The sequence below is a fragment of the Dendrobates tinctorius genome, unplaced genomic scaffold (assembly GCF_039654945.1).
Source record: "Dendrobates tinctorius isolate UK_male_01 unplaced genomic scaffold, ASM3965494v1 ptg000055l, whole genome shotgun sequence".
In the NCBI taxonomy this organism is placed as follows: domain Eukaryota; kingdom Metazoa; phylum Chordata; class Amphibia; order Anura; family Dendrobatidae; genus Dendrobates; species Dendrobates tinctorius.
Genome location: NW_027361723.1, coordinates 1,927,927 through 1,953,466, shown reverse-complemented (window position 1 = coordinate 1,953,466; position 25,540 = coordinate 1,927,927). Strand labels below are relative to the sequence as shown.

The 25,540-nt window shown below is 42.0% G+C and overlaps 1 protein-coding gene across 2 annotated transcripts in view; it reads left to right on the top strand.

Moving 5' to 3' along the window:
• The window catches only part of ARHGAP39 (Rho GTPase activating protein 39), a 232,103-nt gene that overhangs the window by 128,328 nt on the left and 78,235 nt on the right, over positions 1 to 25,540 (top strand). For both annotated transcript variants that reach the window (XM_073577262.1, XM_073577261.1), the window contains exon 3: positions 18,343 to 19,747. In XM_073577262.1, coding sequence (XP_073433363.1) covers positions 18,343 to 19,747 — 1,405 coding nt within the window. The remainder of the gene's footprint in view (positions 1 to 18,342; positions 19,748 to 25,540) is intronic.

Below are 25,540 nucleotides of genomic sequence, written 5' to 3'. Positions count from 1 at the left end.
TATACTATGCCCATAATTACACCTATGGCTCCTGATATACTATGCCCATAATTACACCTATGGCCCCTGATATACTATACCCATAATTACACCTATGGCTCCCGATATACTATACCCATAATTACACCTATGGCTCCTGATATACTATGCCCATAATTACACCTATGGCTCCTGTTATACTATGCACATAATTACACCTATGGCTCCTGATATACTATGCCCATAATTACACCAATGGCTCCTGATATACTATGCCCATAATTACACCTATGGCTCCTGATATACTATGCCCATAATTACACCTATGGCCCCTGATATACTATGCACATAATTACACCTATAGCTCCCGATATACTCTGCCCATAATTACACCAATGGCTCCTGATATACTATGCACATAATTACACCTATGGCTCCTGATATACTATACCCATAATTACACCTATGGCTCCCGATATACTATACCCATAATTACACCTATGGCCCCTGATATACTATGCACATAATTACACCTATAGCTCCCGATATACTCTGCCCATAATTATACCAATGGCTCCTGATATACTATGCACATAATTACACCTATGGCTCCTGATATACTATACCCATAATTACACCTATGGCTCCCGATATACTATACCCATAATTACTCCTATGGCTCCTGATATACTATGCCCATAATTACACCAATGGCTCCTGATATACTATGCACATAATTACACCTATGGCTCCTGATATACTATACCCATAATTACACCTATGGCTCCCGATATACTATACCCATAATTACACCTATGTCTCCTGATATACTATGCACATAATTACACCTATGGCTCCTGATATACTATGCACATAATTACACCTATGGCTCCTGATATACTATGCCCATAATTACACCAATGGCTCCTGATATACTATGCCCATAATTACACCTATGGCTCCTGATATACTATGCACATAATTACACCAATGGCTCCTGATATACTATGCACATAATTACACCTATGGCTCCTGATATACTATGCCCATAATTACACCTATGGCTCCTGATATACTATGCCCATAATTACACCTATGGCTCCTGATATACTATGCCCATAATTACACCTATGGCCCCTGATATACTATGCACATAATTACACCTATAGCTCCCGATATACTCTGCCCATAATTACACCAATGGCTCCTGATATACTATGCACATAATTACACCTATGGCTCCTGATATACTATACCCATAATTACACCTATGGCTCCCGATATACTATACCCATAATTACACCTATGGCCCCTGATATACTATGCACATAATTACACCTATAGCTCCCGATATACTCTGCCCATAATTACACCAATGGCTCCTGATATACTATGCACATAATTACACCTATGGCTCCTGATATACTATGCCCATAATTACACCTATGGCTCCTGATATACTATGCCCATAATTACTCCTATGGCTCCTGATATACTATGCCCATAATTACTCCTATGGCTCCTGATATACTATGCCCATAATTACACCTATGGCTCCTGATATACTATGCCCATAATTACACCTATGGCCCCTGATATACTATGCACATAATTACACCTATAGCTCCCGATATACTCTGCCCATAATTACACCAATGGCTCCTGATATACTATGCACATAATTACACCTATGGCTCCTGATATACTATGCCCATAATTACTCCTATGGCTCCTGATATACTATGCCCATAATTACACCTATGGCTCCCGATATACTCTGCCCATAATTACACCTATGGCTCCCGATATACTATACCCATAATTACACCTATGGCTCCTGATATACTATGCCCATAATTACTCCTATGGCTCCTGATATACTATGCCCATAATTACACCTATGGCTCCTGATATACTATGCCCATAATTACACCTATGGCCCCTGATATACTATGCACATAATTACACCTATAGCTCCCGATATACTCTGCCCATAATTACACCAATGGCTCCTGATATACTATGCACATAATTACACCTATGGCTCCTGATATACTATACCCATAATTACACCTATGGCTCCCGATATACTATACCCATAATTACACCTATGGCTCCTGATATACTATGCCCATAATTACACCTATGGCTCCTGTTATACTATGCACATAATTACACCTATGGCTCCTGATATACTATGCCCATAATTACACCTATGGCTCCCGATATACTATACCCATAATTACACCTATGGCTCCCGATATACTATACCCATAATTACACCTATGACTCCCGATATACTATGCCCAGAATTACACCTATGGCTCCTGATATACTATGTACATAATTACACCTATGGCTCCTGATATACTATGCCCATAATTATACCTATGGCTCCCGATATACTCTGCCCATAATTACACCTATGGCTCCCGATATACTATACCCATAATTACACCTATGGCTCCCGATATACTATGCCCAGAATTACACCTATGGCTCCCGATATACTATGCCCATAATTACACCAATGGCTCCTGATATACTATGCTCATAATTACACCTATGGCTCCTGATATACTATACCCATAATTACTCCTATGGCTCCCGATATACTATGCCCAGAATTACACCTATGGCTCCCGATATACTATGCCCGTAATTATACCTATGGCTCCTAATATACTATGCCCAGAATTACACCTATGGCTCCTGATATACTATGCCCGTAATTATACCTATGGCTCCTAATATACTATGCCCATAATTACACCTATGGCTCCTGATATACTATGCCCAGAATTACACCTATGGCTCCTGATATACTATGCCCGTAATTACACCTATGGCTCCTGATATACTATGCCCATAATTAAACCTATTTCTCCTGATATACTGTGCCCATAATTATACTTATGGCTCCTGATATATTATGCCCATAATTACACCTATGGCTCCTGATATACTATGCACATAATTACACCTATTTCTCCTGATATACTATGCCCATAATTACACCTTTTTCTCCTGATATACTATGCCCATAATTACACCTATGGCTCCCGATATACTATACCCATAATTACACCTATGGCTCCCGATATACTATACCCATAATTACACCTATGGCTCCTGATATACTATGCCCATAATTACACCTATTTCTCCCGATATACTATGCCCATAATTACACCTATTTCTCCTGATATACTATGCCCATAATTACACCTATGGCTCCTGATATACTATGCACATAATTACACCTATGGCTCCTGATATACTATGCACATAATTACACCTATGGCTCCTGATATACTATGCCTGTAATTACACCTATGGCTCCTGATATACTATGCCCATAATTACACCTATTTCTCCTGATATACTGTGCCCATGATTATACTTATGGCTCCTGATATACTATGCCCATAATTACACCTATTTCTCCTGATATACTATGCCCATAATTACACCTATGGCTCCTGATATACTATACCCATAATTACACCTATTTCTCCTGATATACTATGCCCTTAATTACACCTATTTCTCCTGATATACTATGCCCATAATTACACCTATGGCTCCCGATATACTATGCACATAATTACACCTATGGCTCCTGATATACTATGCACATAATTACACCTATGGCTCCTGATGTACTATGCACATAATTATACCTATGGCTCCTGATATACTATGCCCATAATTACACCTATGGCTCCTGATATACTATGCCCATAATTACACCTATGGCTCCTGATATACTATGCACATAATTACACCTATGGCTCCTGATATACTATGCACATAATTATACCTATGGCTCCTGATATACTATGCCCATAATTACACCTATGGATCCTGATATACTATGCCCATAATTACACCTATGGCTCCTGATATACTATGCACATAATTACACCTATGGCTCATGATATACTATGCCCATAATTACACCTATGGCTCCTGATATACTATGCACATAATTACACCTATGGCTCCTGATATACTATGCCCATAATTACACCTATGGCTCCCGATATACTATACCCATAATTATACCTATGGCTCCCGATATACTATGCCCAGAATTACACCTATGGCTCCTGATATACTATGCACATAATTACACCTATGGCTCCTGATATACTATGCACATAATTACACCTATGGCTCCTGATATACTATACCCATAATTACACCTATGGCTCCCGATATACTATGCCCAGAATTACACCTATGGCTCCCGATATACTATACCCATAATTATACCTATGGCTCCCGATATACTATGCCCAGAATTACACCTATGGCTCCCGATATACTATACCCATAATTACACCTATGGCTCCCGATATACTATACCCATAATTACACCTATGGCTCCCGATATACTATGCCCAGAATTACACCTATGGCTCCTGATATACTATGCACATAATTACACCTATGGCTCCCGATATACTATGCCCAGAATTACACCTATGGCTCCCGATATACTATCCCCAGAATTACACCTATTGCTCCCGATATACTATGCCCAGAATTACACCTATGGCTCCCGATATACTATACCCATAATTACACCTATGGCTCCCGATATACTATACCCATAATTACACCTATGGCTCCCGATATACTATACCCATAATTACACCTATGGCTCCCGATATACTATGCCCAGAATTACACCTATGGCTCCCGATATACTATACCCATAATTACACCTATGGCTCCCGATATACTATACCCATAATTACACCTATGGCTCCCGATATACTATACCCATAATTATACCTATGGCTCCCGATATACTATGCCCAGAATTACACCTATGGCTCCCGATATACTATACCCATAATTACACCTATGGCTCCCGATATACTATACCCATAATTACACCTATGGCTCCCGATATACTATGCCCAGAATTACACCTATGGCTCCTGATATACTATGCACATAATTACACCTATGGCTCCTGATATACTATGCACATAATTACACCTATGGCTCCTGATATACTATGCACATAATTACACCTATGGCTCCTGATATACTATACCCAGAATTACACCTATGGCTCCTGATATACTATGCACATAATTACACCTATGGTCCTGATATACTATACCCATAATTACACCTATGGCTCCCGATATACTATGCCCAGAATTACACCTATGGCTCCCGATATACTATACCCATAATTATACCTATGGCTCCCGATATACTATGCCCAGAATTACACCTATGGCTCCCGATATACTATACCCATAATTACACCTATGGCTCCCGATATAGTATACCCATAATTACACCTATGGCTCCCGATATACTATGCCCAGAATTACACCTATGGCTCCTGATATACTATGCACATAATTACACCTATGGCTCCCGATATACTATGCCCAGAATTACACCTATGGCTCCCGATATACTATCCCCAGAATTACACCTATTGCTCCCGATATACTATGCCCAGAATTACACCTATGGCTCCCGATATACTATACCCATAATTACACCTATGGCTCCCGATATACTATACCCATAATTACACCTATGGCTCCCGATATACTATACCCATAATTACACCTATGGCTCCCGATATACTATACCCATAATTATACCTATGGCTCCCGATATACTATGCCCAGAATTACACCTATGGCTCCCGATATACTATACCCATAATTACACCTATGGCTCCCGATATACTATACCCATAATTACACCTATGGCTCCCGATATACTATGCCCAGAATTACACCTATGGCTCCTGATATACTATGCACATAATTATACCTATGGCTCCCGATATACTATGCCCAGAATTACACCTATGGCTCCCGATATACTATACCCATAATTACACCTATGGCTCCCGATATACTATACCCATAATTACACCTATGGCTCCCGATATTCTATGCCCAGAATTACACCTATGGCTCCCGATATAGTATACCCATAATTACACCTATGGCTCCTGATATACTATGCCCAGAATTACACCTATGGCTCCTGATATATTATGCCCATAATTACACCTATGGCCCCTGATATACTATGCACATAATTACACCTATGGCTCCCGATATACTCTGCCCATAATTACACCAATGGCTCCTGATATACTATGCACATAATTACACCTATGGCTCCTGTTATACTATGCCCATAATTACACCTATGGCTCCTGATATACTATGCACATAATTACACCTATGGCTCCTGATATACTATACCTATAATTACACCTATGGCTCCTGATATACTATGCACATAATTACACCTATGGCTCCTGATATACTATGCCCATAATTACACCTATGGCTCCCGATATACTATACCCATAATTACACCTATGGCTCCCGATATACTATACCCATAATTACACCTATGGCTCCCGATATACTATGCCCAGAATTACACCTATGGCTCCTGATATACTATGCCCATAATTACACCTATGGCTCCCGATATACTATGCACATAATTACACCTATGGCTCCTGATATACTATGCACATAATTACACTTATGGCTCCTGATATACTATGCACATAATTACACCTATGGCTCCCGATATACTATGCCCAGAATTACACCTATGGCTCCTGATATACTATGCCCATAATTACACCTATGGCTCCCGATATACTATACCCATAATTACACCTATGGCTCCTGATATACTATGCACATAATTACACCTATGGCTCCCGATATACTATGCCCATAATTACACCTATGGCTCCCGATATACTATGCCCATAATTACACCAATGGCTCCTGATATACTATGCACATAATTACACCTATGGCTCCTGATATACTATGCCCATAATTACACCTATGGCTCCCGATATACTATACCCATAATTACACCTATGGCTCCTGATATACTATGCACATAATTACACCTATGGCTCCTGATATACTATGTCCATAATTACACCTATGGCTCCTGATATACTATGCACATAATTACACCTATGGATCCTGATATACTATGCCCAGAATTACACCTATGGCTCCTGATGTACTATACCCATAATTACACCTGTGGCTCCTGATATACTATGCCCAGAATTACACCTATGGCTCCTGATATACTATGTCCATAATTACACCTATGGCTCCTGATATACTATGCACATAATTACACCTATGGCTCCTGATATACTATACCCATAATTACACCTATGGCTCCTGATATACTATGCCCAGAATTACACCTATGGCTCCTGATATACTATGCCCATAATTACACCTATGGCTCCTGATATACTATGCCCATAATTACACCTATGGCTCCTGATATACTATACCCATAATTACACCTATGGCTCCTGATATACTATGCCCAGAATTACACCTATGGCTCCTGATATACTATACCCATAATTACACCTATGGCTCCTGATATACTATGCCCATAATTACACCTATGGCTCCTGATATACTATACCCATAATTACACCTATGGCTCCTGATATACTATGCCCAGAATTACACCTATGGCTCCTGATATACTATACCCATAATTACACCTATGGCTCCTGATATACTATGCACATAATTACACCTATGGCTCCTGATATACTATACCCATAATTACACCTATGGCTCCTGATATACTATGCCCAGAATTACACCTATGGCTCTTGATATACTATGCCCATAATTACACCTATGGCTCCTGATATACTATGCACATAATTACACCTATGGCTCCTGATATACTATGCACATAATTACACCTATGGCTCCTGATATACTATGCACATAATTATACCTATGGCTCCCGATATACTATGCCCATAATTACACCTATGGCTCCTGATATACTATGCACATAATTACACCTATGGCTCCCGATATTCTATGCCCATAATTACACCTATGGCTCCCGATATACTATACCCATAATTACACCTATGGCTCCTGATATACTATGCCCAGAATTACACCTATGGCCCCTGATATACTATGCACATAATTACACCTATGGCTCCCGATATACTATGCCCAGAATTACACCTATGGCTCCCGATATACTATACCCATAATTACACCTATGGCTCCTGATATACTATGCCCAGAATTACACCTATGGCCCCTGATATACTATGCACATAATTACACCTATGGCTCCTGATATACTATGCCCATAATTACACCTATGGCTCCTGATATACTATGCCCAGAATTACACCTATGGCCCCTGATATACTATGCACATAATTACACCTATGGCTCCTGATATACTATGCCCAGAATTACACCTATGGCTCCTGATATACTATGCCCATAATTACACCTATGGCTCCCGATATACTATACCCATAATTACACCTATGGCTCCTGATATACTATGCACATAATTACACCTATGGCTCCTGATATACTATGTCCATAATTACACCTATGGCTCCTGATATACTATGCACATAATTACACCTATGGCTCCTGATGTACTATACCCATAATTACACCTGTGGCTCCTGATATACTATGCCCTGAATTACACCTATGGCTCCTGATATACTATGCACATAATTACACCTGTGGCTCCTGATGTACTATACCCATAATTACACCTGTGGCTCCTGATATACTATGCACATAATTACACCTATGGCTCCTGATATACTATGTCCATAATTACACCTATGGCTCCTGATATACTATGCACATAATTACACCTATGGCTCCTGATGTACTATACCCATAATTACACCTGTGGCTCCTGATATACTATGCCCTGAATTACACCTATGGCTCCTGATATACTATGCACATAATTACACCTATGGCTCCTGATATACTATACCCATAATTGCACCTATGGCTCCTGATATACTATGCCCAGAATTACACCTATGGCTCCTGATATACTATGCCCATAATTACACCTATGGCTCCTGATATACTATGCCCATAATTACACCTATGGCTCCTGATATACTATGCACATAATTACACCTATGGCTCCTGATATACTATACCCATAATTACACCTATGGCTCCTGATATACTATGCCCAGAATTACACCTATGGCTCCTGATATACTATGCCCATAATTACACCTATGGCTCCTGATATACTATGCACATAATTACACCTATGGCTCCTGATATACTATGCACATAATTACACCTATGGCTCCTGATATACTATGCACATAATTACACCTATGGCTCCCGATATACTATGCCCATAATTACACCTATGGCTCCTGATATACTATGCCCATAATTACACCTATGGCTCCTGATATACTATGCACATAATTACACCTATGGCTCCTGATATACTATGCACATAATTACACCTATGGCTCCTGATATACTATGCACATAATTACACCTATGGCTCCCGATATACTATGCCCATAATTACACCTATGGCTCCTGATATACTATGCCCATAATTACACCTATGGCTCCTGATATACTATGCACATAATTACACCTATGGCTCCTGATATACTATGCACATAATTACACCTATGGCTCCTGATATACTATGCACATAATTACACCTATGGCTCCCGATATACTATGCCCATAATTACACCTATGGCTCCTGATATACTATGCCCATAATTACACCTATGGCTCCTGATATACTATGCACATAATTACACCTATGGCTCCTGATATACTATGCCCATAATTACACCTATGGCTCCTGATATACTATGCCCATAATTACACCTATGGCTCCCGATATACTATGCCCATAATTACACCTATGGCTCCTGATATACTATGTCCATAATTACACCTATGGCTCCTGATATACTATGCACATAATTACACCTATGGCTCCCGATATACTATGCCCATAATTACACCTATGGCTCCTGATATACTATGCCCATAATTACACCTATGGCTCCCGATATACTATGCCCATAATTACACCTATGGCTCCCGATATACTATGCCCATAATTACACCTATGGCTCCTGATATACTATGCACATAATTACACCTGTGGCTCATGATATACTATGCCCATAATTACACCTATGGCTCCTGATATACTCTGCCCATAATTGCACCTATGGCTCCTGATATAGTATGCACATAATTACACCTACGGCTCCTGATATACTATGCCCATAATTACACCTATGGCTCCTGATATATTATGCACATAATTACACCTATGGCTCCTGATATACTATGCCCATAATTACACCTATGGCTCCTGATATACTATGCACATAATTACACCTATGGCTCCTGATATACTATGCCCATAATTAAACCTATGGCTCCTGATATACTATGCACATAATTACACCTATTTCTCCTGATATACTATGCCCATAATTACACCTATGGCTCCTGATATACTATGCACATAATTACACCTATGGCTCCTGATATACTATGCCCATAATTACACCTATGGCTCCTGATATACTATGCACATAATTACACCTATGGCTCCTGATATACTATGCCCATAATTACACCTATTGCTCCTGATATACTATACACATAATTACACCTATGGCTCCTGATATACTATGCACATAATTACACCTGTGGCTCCTGATATACTATGCCTATAATTACACCTATGGCTCCTTATATACTATGCCCATAATTACACCTATGGCTCCTGATATACTATGTCCATAATTACACCTATGGCTCCTGATATACTATGTCCATAATTACACCTATTGCTCCTGATATACTATACACATAATTACACCTATGGCTCCTGATATACTATGCACATAATTACACCTGTGGCTCCTGATATACTATGCCTATAATTACACCTATGGCTCCTTATATACTATGCCCATAATTACACCTATGGCTCCTGATATACTATGCCCATAATTACACCTATGGCTCCTGATATACTATGCACATAATTACACCTATGGCTCCTGATATACTATACCCATAATTACACCTATGGCTCCTTATATACTATGCCCATAATTACACCTATGGCTCCTGATATACTATGCACATAATTACACCTATGGCTCCTGATATACTATGCACATAATTACACCTATGGCTCCTTATATACTATGCCCATAATTACACCTATGGCTCCTGATATACTATGCCCATAATTACACCTATGGCTCCTGATATACTATGCACATAATTACACCTATGGCTCCTGATATACTATGCCCATAATTACACCTATGGCTCCTGATATACTATGCACATAATTACACCTATGGCTCCTGATATACTATGCACATAATTACACCTATGGCTCCTTATATACTATGCCCATAATTACACCTATGGCTCCTGATATACTATGCCCATAATTACACCTATGGCTCCTGATATACTATGCACATAATTACACCTATGGCTCCTGATATACTATGCCCATAATTACACCTATGGCTCCTGATATACTATGCACATAATTACACCTATGGCTCCTGATATACTATGCACATAATTACACCTATGGCTCCTGATATACTATGCACATAATTACACCTATGGCTCCTGATATACTATGCACATAATTACACCTGTGGCTCCTGATATACTATGCCTATAATTACACCTATGGCTCCTTATATACTATGCCCATAATTACACCTATGGCTCCTGATATACTATGTCCATAATTACACCTATGGCTCCTGATATACTGTGCACATATTTATACCTATGGCTCCTGATATACTGTGCACATAATTACACCTATGGCTCCTGATATACTGTGCACATAATTACACCTATGGCTCCTGATATACTATACCCATAATTACACCTATGGCTCCTGATATACTATACCCATAATTACACCTATGGCTCCTGATATACTATGTCCATAATTACACCTATGGCTCCTGATATACTGTGCACATATTTATACCTATGGCTCCTGATATACTATGCCCATAATTACACCTATGGCTCCTGATATACTGTGCACATAATTACACCTATGGCTCCTGATATACTATGCCCATAATTACACCTATGGCTCCTGATATACTATGCACATAATTACACCTACGGCTCCTGATATACTATGCCCATAATTACACCTATGGCTCCTGATATACTATGCCCATAATTACACCTATGGCTCCTGATATACTATGCACATAATTACACCTACGGCTCCTGATATACTATACCCATAATTACACCTATGGCTCCTTATATACTATGCCCATAATTACACCTATGGCTCCTGATATACTGTGCACATAATTACACCTATGGCTCCTGATATACTATACCCATAATTACACCTATGGCTCCTGATATACTATGCCCATAATTACACCTATGGCTCCTGATATACTATGCACATAATTACACCTACGGCTCCTGATATACTATGCCCATAATTACACCTATGGCTCCTGATATACTATTGCCTGAATTATATCTATGGTGAAAAATGACGAACCCAATGTTATGCAGATTCGAAATGCCACATGGTGTGCTGACCAAAAATGAAAACCAAAACATCTGGGAGATGAATTTTTTGGTATAGTTACCTACAAAATCCAAGCCTCGTCATCATTGTCATCATTCATGTGTTTCATTAAAGGGGTTGTTTCATGACGAGATGCCTTTTAGATGCAAACTCCAAGGTGGTTACTTGGTCCTGCTCTTGGTTTTCCGAGGAGTCTGCGGCACCGTGGCATTTCCTCTGCCATGGGTGCTACATCAAGTATATAGTATTACTATTACATTATGACCGCTTAGGTGATTGACCGTGGCTTTTTTACAAGGACGGCTAGAACGGCCAGTTCCCAGTGTACCTGTCATTTCAGGTGACATTTCACAGCTATCATGTGCATGCATTTGTTCATAGAATTATAGAATCGTAGAGTTGGAAGGGACCTCCTGGGTCATCTGGTCCAACCCCCTGCTCAAAGCAGGATTCGCTAAATCATCCCAGTCAGATGTCTGTCCAGCCTCTGTTTGAAGACTTCCATTGAAGGAGAACTCACCACTTCTCGTGGCAGCCTGTTCCACTCATTGATCACTCTAACTGTCAAAAAGTTTTTTCTAATATCTAATCTGTGTCTCCTCCCATTCAGTTTCATCCCATTGCTTCTAGTCTTTCCTTGTGCAAATGAGAATAAAGTTGATCCTTCTACAATGTGACAGCCCTTTAGATATTTGTAGACAGCTATTAAGTCTCATCTCAGTCTTCTCTTTTGCAAACTAAACATTCCCAAATCCTGCAACCTTTCCTCATAAGACAGGGTTTGCAGACCGGTCACCATTCTGGTCGCTCTTTTCTGAACTTGCTCCAGTTTGTTGATGTCTTTTTTAAAATGTGGTGCCCAAAACTGGACACAATATTCCAGATGAGGTCTGACCAAAGAGGAGTAGAGGGAAATAATGACTTCACGTGATCTAGACTGTATGCTTCTGTTAATACATCCTAGAATTGCATTTGCCTTTTTTGCTGCTGCATCACACTGTTGACTCATATTCAGTCTGTGATCTATTAGTATACCCAAGTCTTTTTCACATGTGCTGTCACTTAGCCCTATTCCTCCCATTCTATATATGCTTTTTCCATTTTTATTGCCCAGATGTAGTACTTTGCATTTCTCCCTGTTAAAAACCATTCTGTTAGTTGCTGCCCACTTCTCCAGTTTATTTAAATCTTTTTGAATCCTCTCTCTCTCTTCTCTAGTATTAGCTATCCCTCCTAGCTTTGTGTCATCAGCAAATTTAATCAGTTTACCCTCAATTCCTTCATCTAAATCGTTGATAAAGATGTTGAACAATACAGGGCCCAGGACAGAGCCCTGTGGTACCCCACTTGAGACATTCTTCCAACTGGATGTGCAGCCATTTACGACCACTCTTTGGGTCCGATCACTAAGCCAGTTATGAATCCACCTAACAGTTGCCTTGTCCATTCCATACTTAATCATTTTTTCAATAAGGATTGTATGAGAGACTTTGTCAAATGCTTTGCTGAAGTCAAGATATACTATATCTACAGCATTTCCTTGATCTACCCAATCAGTGATACCGTCATAGAAGGAAATTAAGTTAGTCTGACATGACTTATTAGTTACAAACCCATGCTGACTCTGTTTAATCACTTCATTCTTATCCAGGTATTGACATACATGTTGTTTAATAATTTGTTCAAAGATCTTTCCTGGTATAGAAGTCAGACTCACCGGCCTATAGTTACCTGGGTCCACCTTCTTCCCCTTTTTGAAGATAGGAACAACATTTGCTCTTCTCCAGTCTTCTGGCACTTCTCCTGTTCTCCAAGAATTTTCAAAGATTATAGAGAGGGGTTCAAAAATTTCTTCTGCTATCTCCTTCAGTACTCTGGGGTGTAATTCATCTGGACCTGGAGACTTGAATTCATTTAGGCTAGCTAAGTGTTTCCTCACTATCTTTCTGTTTATAGATATCCTGGATTCTTCTATTCCCTTAATAGGACAGTGAATAACAGTTGATGTTACATTTCCTTTCTGAGAGAAAACAGATGCAAAATAGGAATTTAAAAGTTCAGCCTTCTCAACATCCTGTCTTACCATTTCATCATTTTCATCCTGTAAAAATCCTATAGCATCTTTGACTTTTCTTTTACTTTTGACATATCCCCAAAATCCTTTATTATTGCTTTTGACATCTCTTGCAAGCCTCAATTCATTTTCAGCTTTAGATAATCTGATTTGTGCCCTGCAGGTTCTGCAGACAGCATTATATTCTTCTTTAGATATGCCTCCCTCTTTCCATTTTATAAACATTTTTTTCTTCCTTTTTAGCATGTGCTTAAGTTCTGTGTTCATCCATCCTGGTTTCCTTAACTGCTTCCTATTCTTCCCTCTTTTCGGAATTGTTAACAACTGTGCTTTGAGAATTTCATTTTTCAAGATTTCCCATCCTTCCTGGACATTTTTGTCTTTAATGATATCCAGCCATTGGATCCCTCCAATTCTCTTTCTGAATCCCTTAAAATCTGCCTTTCTGAAATCTAACCTTGATGTCTGAGTCTTCACAGGTCTTCCGCCTCTAGTTATCCAAAATTCTAAAATAGCATGGTCGCTACCTCCTAGGGTCCCAGCCACTTTTACCTCCTCAACCATTTCCTCCCTGTTTATAAGGATTAGATCCAAGGTAGCAGTTCCCCTTGTTTTCTCCTTTACCTTTTGGAAGATAAAGTTGTCAGCAAGAGAGGATAAGAATTTCCTTGACCTGTTAGTTTTGCCTGAGAGAGATTCCCAACAAATGTCTGGATAGTTGAAATCTCCCATGACAACTATGTCATATTTTTTGGAGAACTTGGCCATTTGATGCATAAAGAGTTCATCCATATCTTCAGCTTGCACAGGCGGCCTGTAGTAAATGCCTACAATGGTGTCCTTTCCATTGTTCTGTCCTTGTATTCTTACCCAAACAGTTTCCACAGAACTCCCAGTCTCTGAAGCTTCAATCTCTGTGCAGATATACGCGTTTCTAACATACAATGCGACACCCCCTCCTCGTTTATCAAGTCTGTTTCTTGCAAATAAATTGTATCCTTCTAGTCTTGTATTCCAATCATGTGTATTGTCCCACCAAGTTTCAGTGATTCCAATGACATCATATTTCTTTTCCTGTGTTAGTAGTTCCAATTCTCCTTGTTTGTTGCCCATGCTTTGTGCATTAGTATAGAAACATTTTAGTTTGTGATTGGTTTCTCTTTCTCCAATATTTTTATTAATTAGATTCTTTCGTCTTTGTTCTTCCTTTCCACTTCTAATAGCAGAGTTCTCAGTAGCATTTGTCAGGTGTATGGCTTTTTCTGGTCTTTTGCTTCCCTTCCCATGTTGTTCTAGTTTAAAGCTCTCCTTACAAGTGTAGCAAGGCGACTTCCAAATACATGCTTACCAGTCTTCGTAAGGTGCACCCCATCTCTAGCAAGTAGTCCATCGTATAAGTAGTTCACTCCGTGATCCAGAAATCCAAATCGTTGCTGACGGCACCATCGACGTAGCCAGTTGTTCACCTGCAGAATCTTATTCCACCTCCTTGTTCCATGGCCATCCACTGGGAGGATGGAAGAGAAGACCACCTGCGCTCCCAGTTCTTTCACTTTCTTGCCTAAGTCTTCAAAGTCTCTGCAGATGGTTTCCAGGTCGTTTCTTGCAGTGTCATTTGTCCCCACATGTAGTAGCAGGAATGGGTAGTCATCTGTAGGTCTGAAGAGTCCTGATATCCTGTCAGACACATCTTTAATTTTTGCACCTGGAAGACAACACATTTCTCTTGAAGTTATATCCGGTCTGCAGATAGCGGCCTCAGTTCCTCTCAACAGGGAATCCCCCATGACCACCACTCTCCGTTTCTTCTTCACAACATTTTTCTTTCTCCATCCAGGAGGACTCTGAAGGCGTACAAGGTTGCTGCTTGTTGGCAAAGTCTTATCCTGATGTATTTCTTCATTGTTTTCCTGCGTGAGAGCCTGGTACTGGTTCCTGAGGAGTATGGGTGCTGACTGCCTCCTGATCCTCCTGCTTCTCTGGGTCACATGTCTCCATTCCTCTGTTTCTTCAGGTGCACTTCGAATTTCTTCTCTTTCTGTAACATGAAGAGATAATTCTGTTCTGTCCAAGAACTCTTCACCTTCCTTAATGATCTTCAACGTAGCTAACCTCTCTTCCAGATTTTGCAACTTTTCCTCCAACAGGGACACAAGCTTGCATTTGTGGCATGTGAAGTTTGGCTTTTCCACTGGTAAGTCTGTGAACATGTAGCAAGAAATGCAGCTCACCAAATGGCTCCTGGCCTCTTCCATCTTGAGATTTCTTAAAAACGATGAAAGATGAGCCCAAATTTTTCCGATTTCCTCTTTTCAGCTGCAACGGCCAAAACCCAGTGATCGTTGAGCTCGCGGAGACTCTTCACTTATCCCAGAAGGCACTGGGAATATGCAAATGATCTCCTCAAGACTCTTCCCCTGGTTTTCCGATTTCCTCTTTTCAGCTGCAACGGCCAAAACCCAGTGATCGTTGAGCTCGCGGAGACTCTTCACTTATCCCAGAAGGCACTGGGAATATGCAAATGATCTCCTCAAGACTCTTCCCCTGGTTTTCCGATTTCCTCTTTTCAGCTGCAACGGCCAAAACCCAGTGATCGTTGAGCTCGCGGAGACTCTTCACTTATCCCAGAAGGCACTGGGAATATGCAAATGATCTCTTCAAGACTCTTCCCCTGGTTTTCCGATTTCCTCTTTTCAGCTGCAACGGCCAAAACCCAGTGATCGTTGAGCTCGCGGAGACTCTTCACTTATCCCAGAAGGCACTGGGAATATGCAAATGATCTCCTCAAGACTCTTCCCCTGGTTTTTGTTACTATTTTATGATTTGTATCTTGCATTTATCTCCATTTTTCCATTCTGCAGCCTGTATTTTTCATTTGTATCTGAGATGCTAGGTGTAGTCTGCACAGTTCACACAGACATGATGGATTCCTGGTTATCTGCTCCTTTGTAATGTTCAAATGCAGTAGCATGGATGACATTGTACAGAAGTACTCTGCGGTGTAGTAGTAAGTCCAGCTATGAGTGACATAAACCTCTTACTAGGAGCAGCAGTATGTAACACATTATGGAGCAGTACTGATCAATAAAATTGTGATTCCATCTTTGCAGAGGTATAAACATTTACTAGAAGAAGCAGCATGAAAGATGATACACAATTGTATTGAGCATTGTAGCTGTGAATACAGCTCTCGGGCGAGGTAGAACTTGGACATTATGTAGAAGTACTGAGCATTGTAGCTATGAGTCCGGTTTTGATATGAGCTATAACACCTAACAGTAAGCAGCAGAATGGATGACATTGTATGGAAAAGTTCTGAGCATTATATCTGTGAATCCAGATCTGGGTGAGATATAACACTTGAAATCAGTAGAATGGAGGACATTATATAGAAAAATACTGAGCATTAGAGCTGTGAGTCAAGCTCTGATGAGATCTAACATTTACTAGAAAGGGAAGCATGGAGGACATTATACATCACGTCAGTACTGAGCATTGTAGCTGTGAACCCAGCCCTGGGTGAGATATAACACTTACTAATTAGTCACTGCAGTGATTTTGCAGGCTGTGGTGTTTTCAACAGGATGGAATTTAGTTTTTCAGAGTGAATGATGAATTCAGGAAGAAGGGAAGGAAAAGTGTCTAAAAAGTGAAGGTAGAAGATAATTCTCTGAGACATGTTACTAAGTGTCTTATATTTCAATATTGATTTGTGCAATGAAACATCAGCCACTGTTAAGTTACATATTATTAGTATGTGTTACTTTTGCACACTGACGTTTCACCGTTCCTTGTGTTTTTTGCAGGACCTCATCCCTCAGATGGAACACCGGCACCAAAGAAAGAATGCTGATTAAAGTGACGGACCGGGAGCCCAGCTTCCTGATGCACCAGGGGAATGGGTACACCACCGACAATACACAAGGCACCCGTTCTCGCCGGCCGTCGGGGGGACAGCCATCACCCATCATGCAGACCTTTACTATCGATTCTGACAACTCTGTCTTTTTTCCGGAGAGAAAGCAGTCCCCGTATTTGAAGAGAGCAGATCATGTTGGCTCTTGTTCACCACTACTCGGTCGAGGGGAATCATTCTGCACCTTACAATCCCAACACAGGAAGCATTCGAACGAGTCTCAGCCGTCTTCTCCTCGCTACGCCTATGAGCCCCCGCTCTACGAGGAGCCTCCCATGGAATATCAGGCTCCAATATATGATGAACCACCCATGGAGATGCAGTACGATGCCAGCGGAAACTACCGAGCGATGTCCCCACAAAAATCCCCAATTCGCAAACCGCATAACTATCTTCAATCTCCAAAACAGGCCTCCAACTCTCCGTACCAACAGCTCGTGTTGACCAAGCAGAAATGCTCCGACAGGTTCATGAGTCTGGATTACAGTCCTGCCGGCAAAGAATATGTCCGCCAGTTGGTGTATGTAGAACAGTCTGGTTCCAGCCCAAAGATGAAAACAGGTTTAAGGCATCATAAGTATACACCTAACACGATAGGTGGGTCATACTCATTGCAACACAACCCTCCGTACATAAGGGACCAACGTCTGGATGTTAAATCTGGAGACTACAGTAGTATGGAGGGTTCAGATTTACGACAAGGTCAACAACAGCATCAGTTCATCTCTGAAGACTCTATGTCTTGGTCAAGTCAGCAGGACACCATGTCCTCAGCAAGTTACTCCCCCAACACGAGGAAAAGGAAAAGCAGAAAACCTTCTTTGTCTCTGGAACCAAACCCAACTCCATCCGAAGCATCGTCTGATAGAGAGGGCCACAACGAGCAGGGTATGATTGAGGAGAGGCCTGCCTCCATGCCCAACCGACCGCTTATGAGCCGAACGGAAAGCCGGTCATCTGAGACAGACATGCACCGCGGCTCTACGGAAGCCTTCATGGCACAAGCCCGGCTGGCCTGGGAAGCCCAGCAGGCTCACTTCCACATGAAGCAAAGAAGCAGTTGGGACTCCCAGAAGGATGGCTCCGGCTATGAGAGCGATGGTGCCGTGCCTTTACCCATGCCCGGGCCTGTTGTTAGGGCTTTCAGCGAGGATGAAGCACTTGCACAGCAAGACAGCAAACACTGGAAGAGAAGCACCTTTGAAAAACTTGGGTTTCCACAAATACTACTGGAAAAAAGTGTCTCAGTTCAAACTAATTTGGCTTCTCCAGAGCCGTATTTACACCCCTCTCAGGTAAAGCCCTACATATGGTCTGCCACCAGAGCTGGACCTCCTTATAATGGGGATTTACTAGGCTCCATTTTTTCTTTGGGAGATTTATAGGCCATGCAATTCTCTTTGGGAAATAAAATATGCAAATATCCTCTTAAAAAAGGTCTCCAGTGCCACCTCGTGGAGGAAGTAACCATAGAATTTAGTATTGATCGTTTAAAGTGCCACGTGATGTAAGATATACAGCCAACCAAAAGGAAAATGTCTCCATCTTCTGACGGCTGATTCAGGGTTCTTGACCCTCATCAGTGCACAGCAGGAGACTGGTTGGCCAAGAAACTCCCATCTACAGATGATAGGCTTTCCCTCTTTGGAGAACATTTTTATTTTATAGGGTTTTCCATACAAATAAATATTCCTAAATGATGAGCAAAACAATTCTCCGGACCCCTGTATAGCAGCCACTTTGGTAGTCTGGATCAGAGCCCTCTGAACCTCCTAGTACCTGCCAGCATCCTGGTCGCCTCTTCTGGTGACTGAGTCCCCACAACATCTCGTATTCCTTTAGACAGTTTACAGAACATTTATGAAGGGCCAGCGCAAGTTTTCTAGCATTGAAAGTTTGCATATTGTTGCACTTGTAAAAAAAAAAACTTAAAGGGCCCATGAGGTCCTAAAATGTTATCCACCGAATTAGGGGCAGAACATTGGTTATAGGGGTTGCAACAGCAACTGGGCCTGGAGGTTGAGGTGGCCCAAAAGTTTCCTTTAGCTTATGTGAGAAGACCATTACTATTAATGACCCATGACAGCTTGGGGACTTGTTAAAGGTTTTGAAACCAATGAGCTTGCTTATCAATGGGGTCTGACAGCTGTGACCACCACCAAGAATAGGACTCTACGTTGAGTAGTGATCAAGCACATGTATCACGGCTCCACTTATTATCTGCAGGAGAAATTGGCAGGTTTGACCTGCTTTCATCTAATGCAGGCGTTCACAACATGTTTTGGTTAAACGGCCACATTGCCATACTGAACCAATTCCAAGGGCTGCAAAAAACATTTAAAGGGGTAGTTACTTGAATACATCACCAGAACAACTGTTAGTACATTAATACGTCCCCAGAACTAGGTTTGGGGTATTTGAGAAGTATTTTGAGAGTTTCTGCTAAAAGAAGTCAGTGTGAACAACACACGCTAACTTAAACTGAGTTTTTGGTGCAGAAACTCGCCAAATCCTCATAATACAGGAACCACAGTACTGTACTGATGAGACGTAGGCACTGTCACATATGTACACCCAGGTACCTTTATAGGTGACATCTGTTCTGATTGAAGTCGTTCTTATTTTCTTCTCCATTTTGTCCTGACACCATGATGAGATTTCATGCCCAAAGCTCATCTCTGCAGACTTACCTCTTCTCTATCTTCATCAGCACATCCTGACATGGTGACCTTAAAAATAAAAGTATCATTATACTGCCCTATAAATATAAATGTTTCTTATGCTGCCCTAAACAAATAATTGCCCCTCGTTGTTCTTCTTGCACAAAATATCCCCACCATACTACCCCTCTCTTTACTATCCCCCACACTGCCCCTTTCTTTAATATAACCCCCATACTGCCCCCTCCATAATAATCCACCTTCACTGCCCCTCTCCATAATATAACCCCACACTGCCCCACTGCATAATATCCACCTTCACTGCCCCTCTCCATAATAAACCCCCCACATTGCCCCTCTCCATAATATCCACCTTCACTGCCCCACTGCATAATAAACCTCACACTGCCCAGCTTCATAATAACCCCCCCCATCATAATATACTCCCACTCTACTCTTCATAATATACCCCCCACACTGCCCCTCTCCATTTCACCCCAAACGGCGCCTTTCCCAAAAATACCCCACACTGCCCCTATCCATATTGTGCTCTCTGCCCCTCACTATACCATTCCTCTCTCCATAATATACCCCCTCACAACCTCTCCATAATATCCACCCTCACAGCCCCTCTCCATAATGAACTCCTCACACTGCTACTCTCCAAAATATACCCCCTTACAGCTCCTCTCCATAACAAACCCCCCCACACTGCCCCTCTCCATAATATACCTCCTCACAGCCCCTCTCCATAATATACCCCCTTACAGCTCCTCTCCATAACAAACCCCCCCACACTGCCCCTCTCCATAATATACCTCCTCACAGCCCCTCTCCATAATATACCCCCTTACAGCTCCTCTCCATAACAAACCCCCCCACACTGACCCTCTCCATCCCCTCTCCATACTCCATAGTATACTCCCACTCTGCCCTTCTTCATAATATACCCCCTCAAAGCCCCTCTGTATAATAAACTCTTCATACTGCCCCTCTCCATAATATACTCCCCACTCTGCCCCTCTCCATAATATACTCCCCACACTGCCCCTCTCCATAATATACTCCCACTCTGCCCCTCTCCATAATATATCCCTACACTACCCCTCTCCATAATATACTCCCCACTCTGCCCCTCTCCATAATATACTCCCACACTGCCCCTCTCCATAATATACTCCCCACTCTGCCCCTCTCCAATATATAATCCCCACACTGCCCCTCTCCATAATATACTCCCACTCTGCCCCTCTCCATAATATACTCCCCACACTGCCCCTCTCCATAATATACTCCCACACTGCCCCTCTCCATAATATACTCCCCACTCTGCCCCTCTCCAATATATAATCCCCACACTGCCCCTCTCCATAATATACTCCCACTCTGCCCCTCTCCATAATATACTCCCCACACTGCTCCTCTCCATAATATACTCCCACACTGCCCCTCTCCATAATATACTCCCCACTCTGCCCCTCTCCAATATATAATCCCCACACTGCCCCTCTCCATAATATACTCCCACTCTGCCCCTCTCCATAATATACTCCCACACTGCCCCTCTCCATAATATACTCCCCACTCTGCCCCTCTCCAATATATAATCCCCACACTGCCCCTCTCCATAATATACTCCCCACACTGCCCCTCTCCATAATATACTCCCCACACTGCCCCTCTCCATAATATACTCCCCACACTGCCCCTCTCCATAATATACTCCCCACACTGCCCCTCTCCAATATATAATCCCCACACTGCCCCTCTCCATAATATACTCCCCACACTGCCCCTCTCCATGATATACTCCCCACACTGCCCCTCTCCATAATATACTCCCCACACTGCCCCTCTCCATAATATACTCCCACTCTGCCCCTCTCCATAATATATCCCTACACTACCCCTCTCCATAATATAACCCCTCACAGCACCTCACTATAATATAACTCCAAATTGCCCCTCTACATATCACCCCAAACTGCCCCTTTCCCTGTCTCGTCCCCACTGCGCCTCACTATACTATGCCCTCTTTCACAGTCTGCCAATTGCCTCACAAGGTCATCCATTGCCCCTTTATGTGCCCAGCCCCCTCATACAAAATAAAAGCTTATTTCTTCAGCTCCTCCATGGAGCGCTTACCAGCCATCATTCTGCTGCTCGTCGGCCCCTGGAATTACGCACGCTGACCGCCCCAGACTCGGCGCTGCAGTGTTCACATCTGAAAGCCATAACTACATTTGGATATAGGAAGAATGGATCTGTGTCCCCTGGACAGCGCCGCGGCCGCACTGCATCGCCTCATGGGTCGTATGTTGTGCAGGCCTGATCTAACATGTACTTTGCACTTGTTGAGGATCCGACCGCTGGGGCTCCAAGAGAACTCCCAAGTACGGGGTTCTGCAGCACCATCCTGGATGGAGCAGAGGTGGTGTGCCTATTGGGCCTCCGCACTATTCATTGTCTATGGGACTGACGGAAATAGCCGCACAGAGTCAGTGGACAGAGCGGTGGCGGAGCATACACCGAGCCCCCAATCTCGGGGTACGGGGATATCTTTGTTTTTTTGGAAATAATCCTTAAAGCTACGTAGAAAAGTTCTCCACTGCTTGATCCAAAGCGTCCCTGGTGCTTTCCTCCCCCATTCCCACCGTCTGTATTCTGTGTAGGAGGGCAGGCTGCTCCCGTCAGCTGTCAGACACCGAGCTGAAAAGGAAGAGACCACAGTTTAATGCAAAAGTAAATTGTAATGCAAGGCCTTGATTTCCCAGCACGGCATGGCGTCTTTCCACCCCGCAGGGCATTATACAGAGGGATCCTCCGCGGCTGACAGCCGAGGCTTAGGGGATCTCTGTTGTCTTAGCCAGCGTGCTGATCTGCTGTCAGGATGTCAGCCGACGTCAAGGCGAGCGCAAAACAAGGAGGGGACGGGACGACAGAGACCCAGACGTGATGGGCAAACAGGTGCACATTCAGAAGGTGATGGGCATCGCTGAAGGGGCGGTCTGCTCGGGGACATTTACAACTGGTCTAGAAGATGCTGGTGGACAGGGCGTAACGGCTGTGCTCAGCGGACACCTTGGATGGGATGAGATTTGGATGGGGGGGACACCTGCTGACGGGGATGCTTTATATGACACAAAATAGTTGTAGATACAGAGGGAACGGAGCCATAGCTTCTATACTCCGGTCACAGTGTTTTACGAGACGCAGCTTTGGCCACTGCTAGATGCATAGTCTGAACTGTTACTGTGTAGCTGTAAGGAGGTGGCAGGTCCCCTCGGTTGCGCCCTCTCCTCATTCCGTGTGACCCCCTGTGCACTTTATGTACCGTGATGTAATGTATGTGTTCTTGTATTAACCCCTTTACCCCCAAGGGTGGTTTGCACGTTCATGACTGGGCCAGTTTTTACAATTCTGACCACTGTCCCTTTATGAGGTAATAACTCTGGAACGCTTCCATGGATCCCGGTGACTCTGACACTGTTTTCTCGTGACATATTGTCCTTCATGTTAGTGGTAAAATTTCATTCATATAACTTGTGTTTATTTGTGAAAAAAAGGAAATTTGGCAAAAATGTTGAAAATTTCGTAATTTTCCAACTTTGAATTTTTATGCTCTTAAATCACAGGGATACGGCACACAAAAAACTTACTTAGTAACATTTCCCACATGTTTACTTTACATCAGCACAATTTGGGAACCAACATTTTTTGTTAGGACGTTATAAGGGTTAAAAGTTGACCAGCGATTTCTCATTTTTACACCATTTTATTTTTACGGACCACATCACATTTGAAGTCACTTTGAGGGGTCTATATGGTAGAAAATACCCAAAAGTGACACCATTCTAAAAACTGCACCCCTCAAGGTGCTCAAAACCACATTCAAGAAGTTTATTAACCCTTCAGGTGCTTCACAGGAATTTTTTGAATGTTTAAAAAAAAAAATTAACTTTTTTCACAAACAAATTTATTTGAGGTCCAAGTTTTTTTTATTTTCCCAAGAGTAACAGGAGAAATTGGACCCCAAAAGTTGTTGTGCAATTTGTCCTGAGTATGCTGATACCCCATATGTGGGGGTAAACCACTGTTTGGGCGCATGGCAGAGCTCAAAAGGGAAGGAGCACCGTTTGACTTTTTCAACGCAATATTGGCTGGAATTCAGAACGGACGCTATCTTGCGTTTGGAGAGCCCCTGATGTGCCTAAACAGTGGAAACCCCGCACAAGTGACCCTATTTTGGAAACTAGACCCCCCACGGAACTTATCTAGATGTGTGGTGAGAACTTTGAACCCCAAGTGCTTCACAGAAGTTTATAACGTAGAGCCATAAAAATTAAAAATCATATTTTTTTTTTCCACAAAAATATTTTCACCCCCATTTTTTTTATTTTCACAAGGATAACAGGAGAAATTGGACCC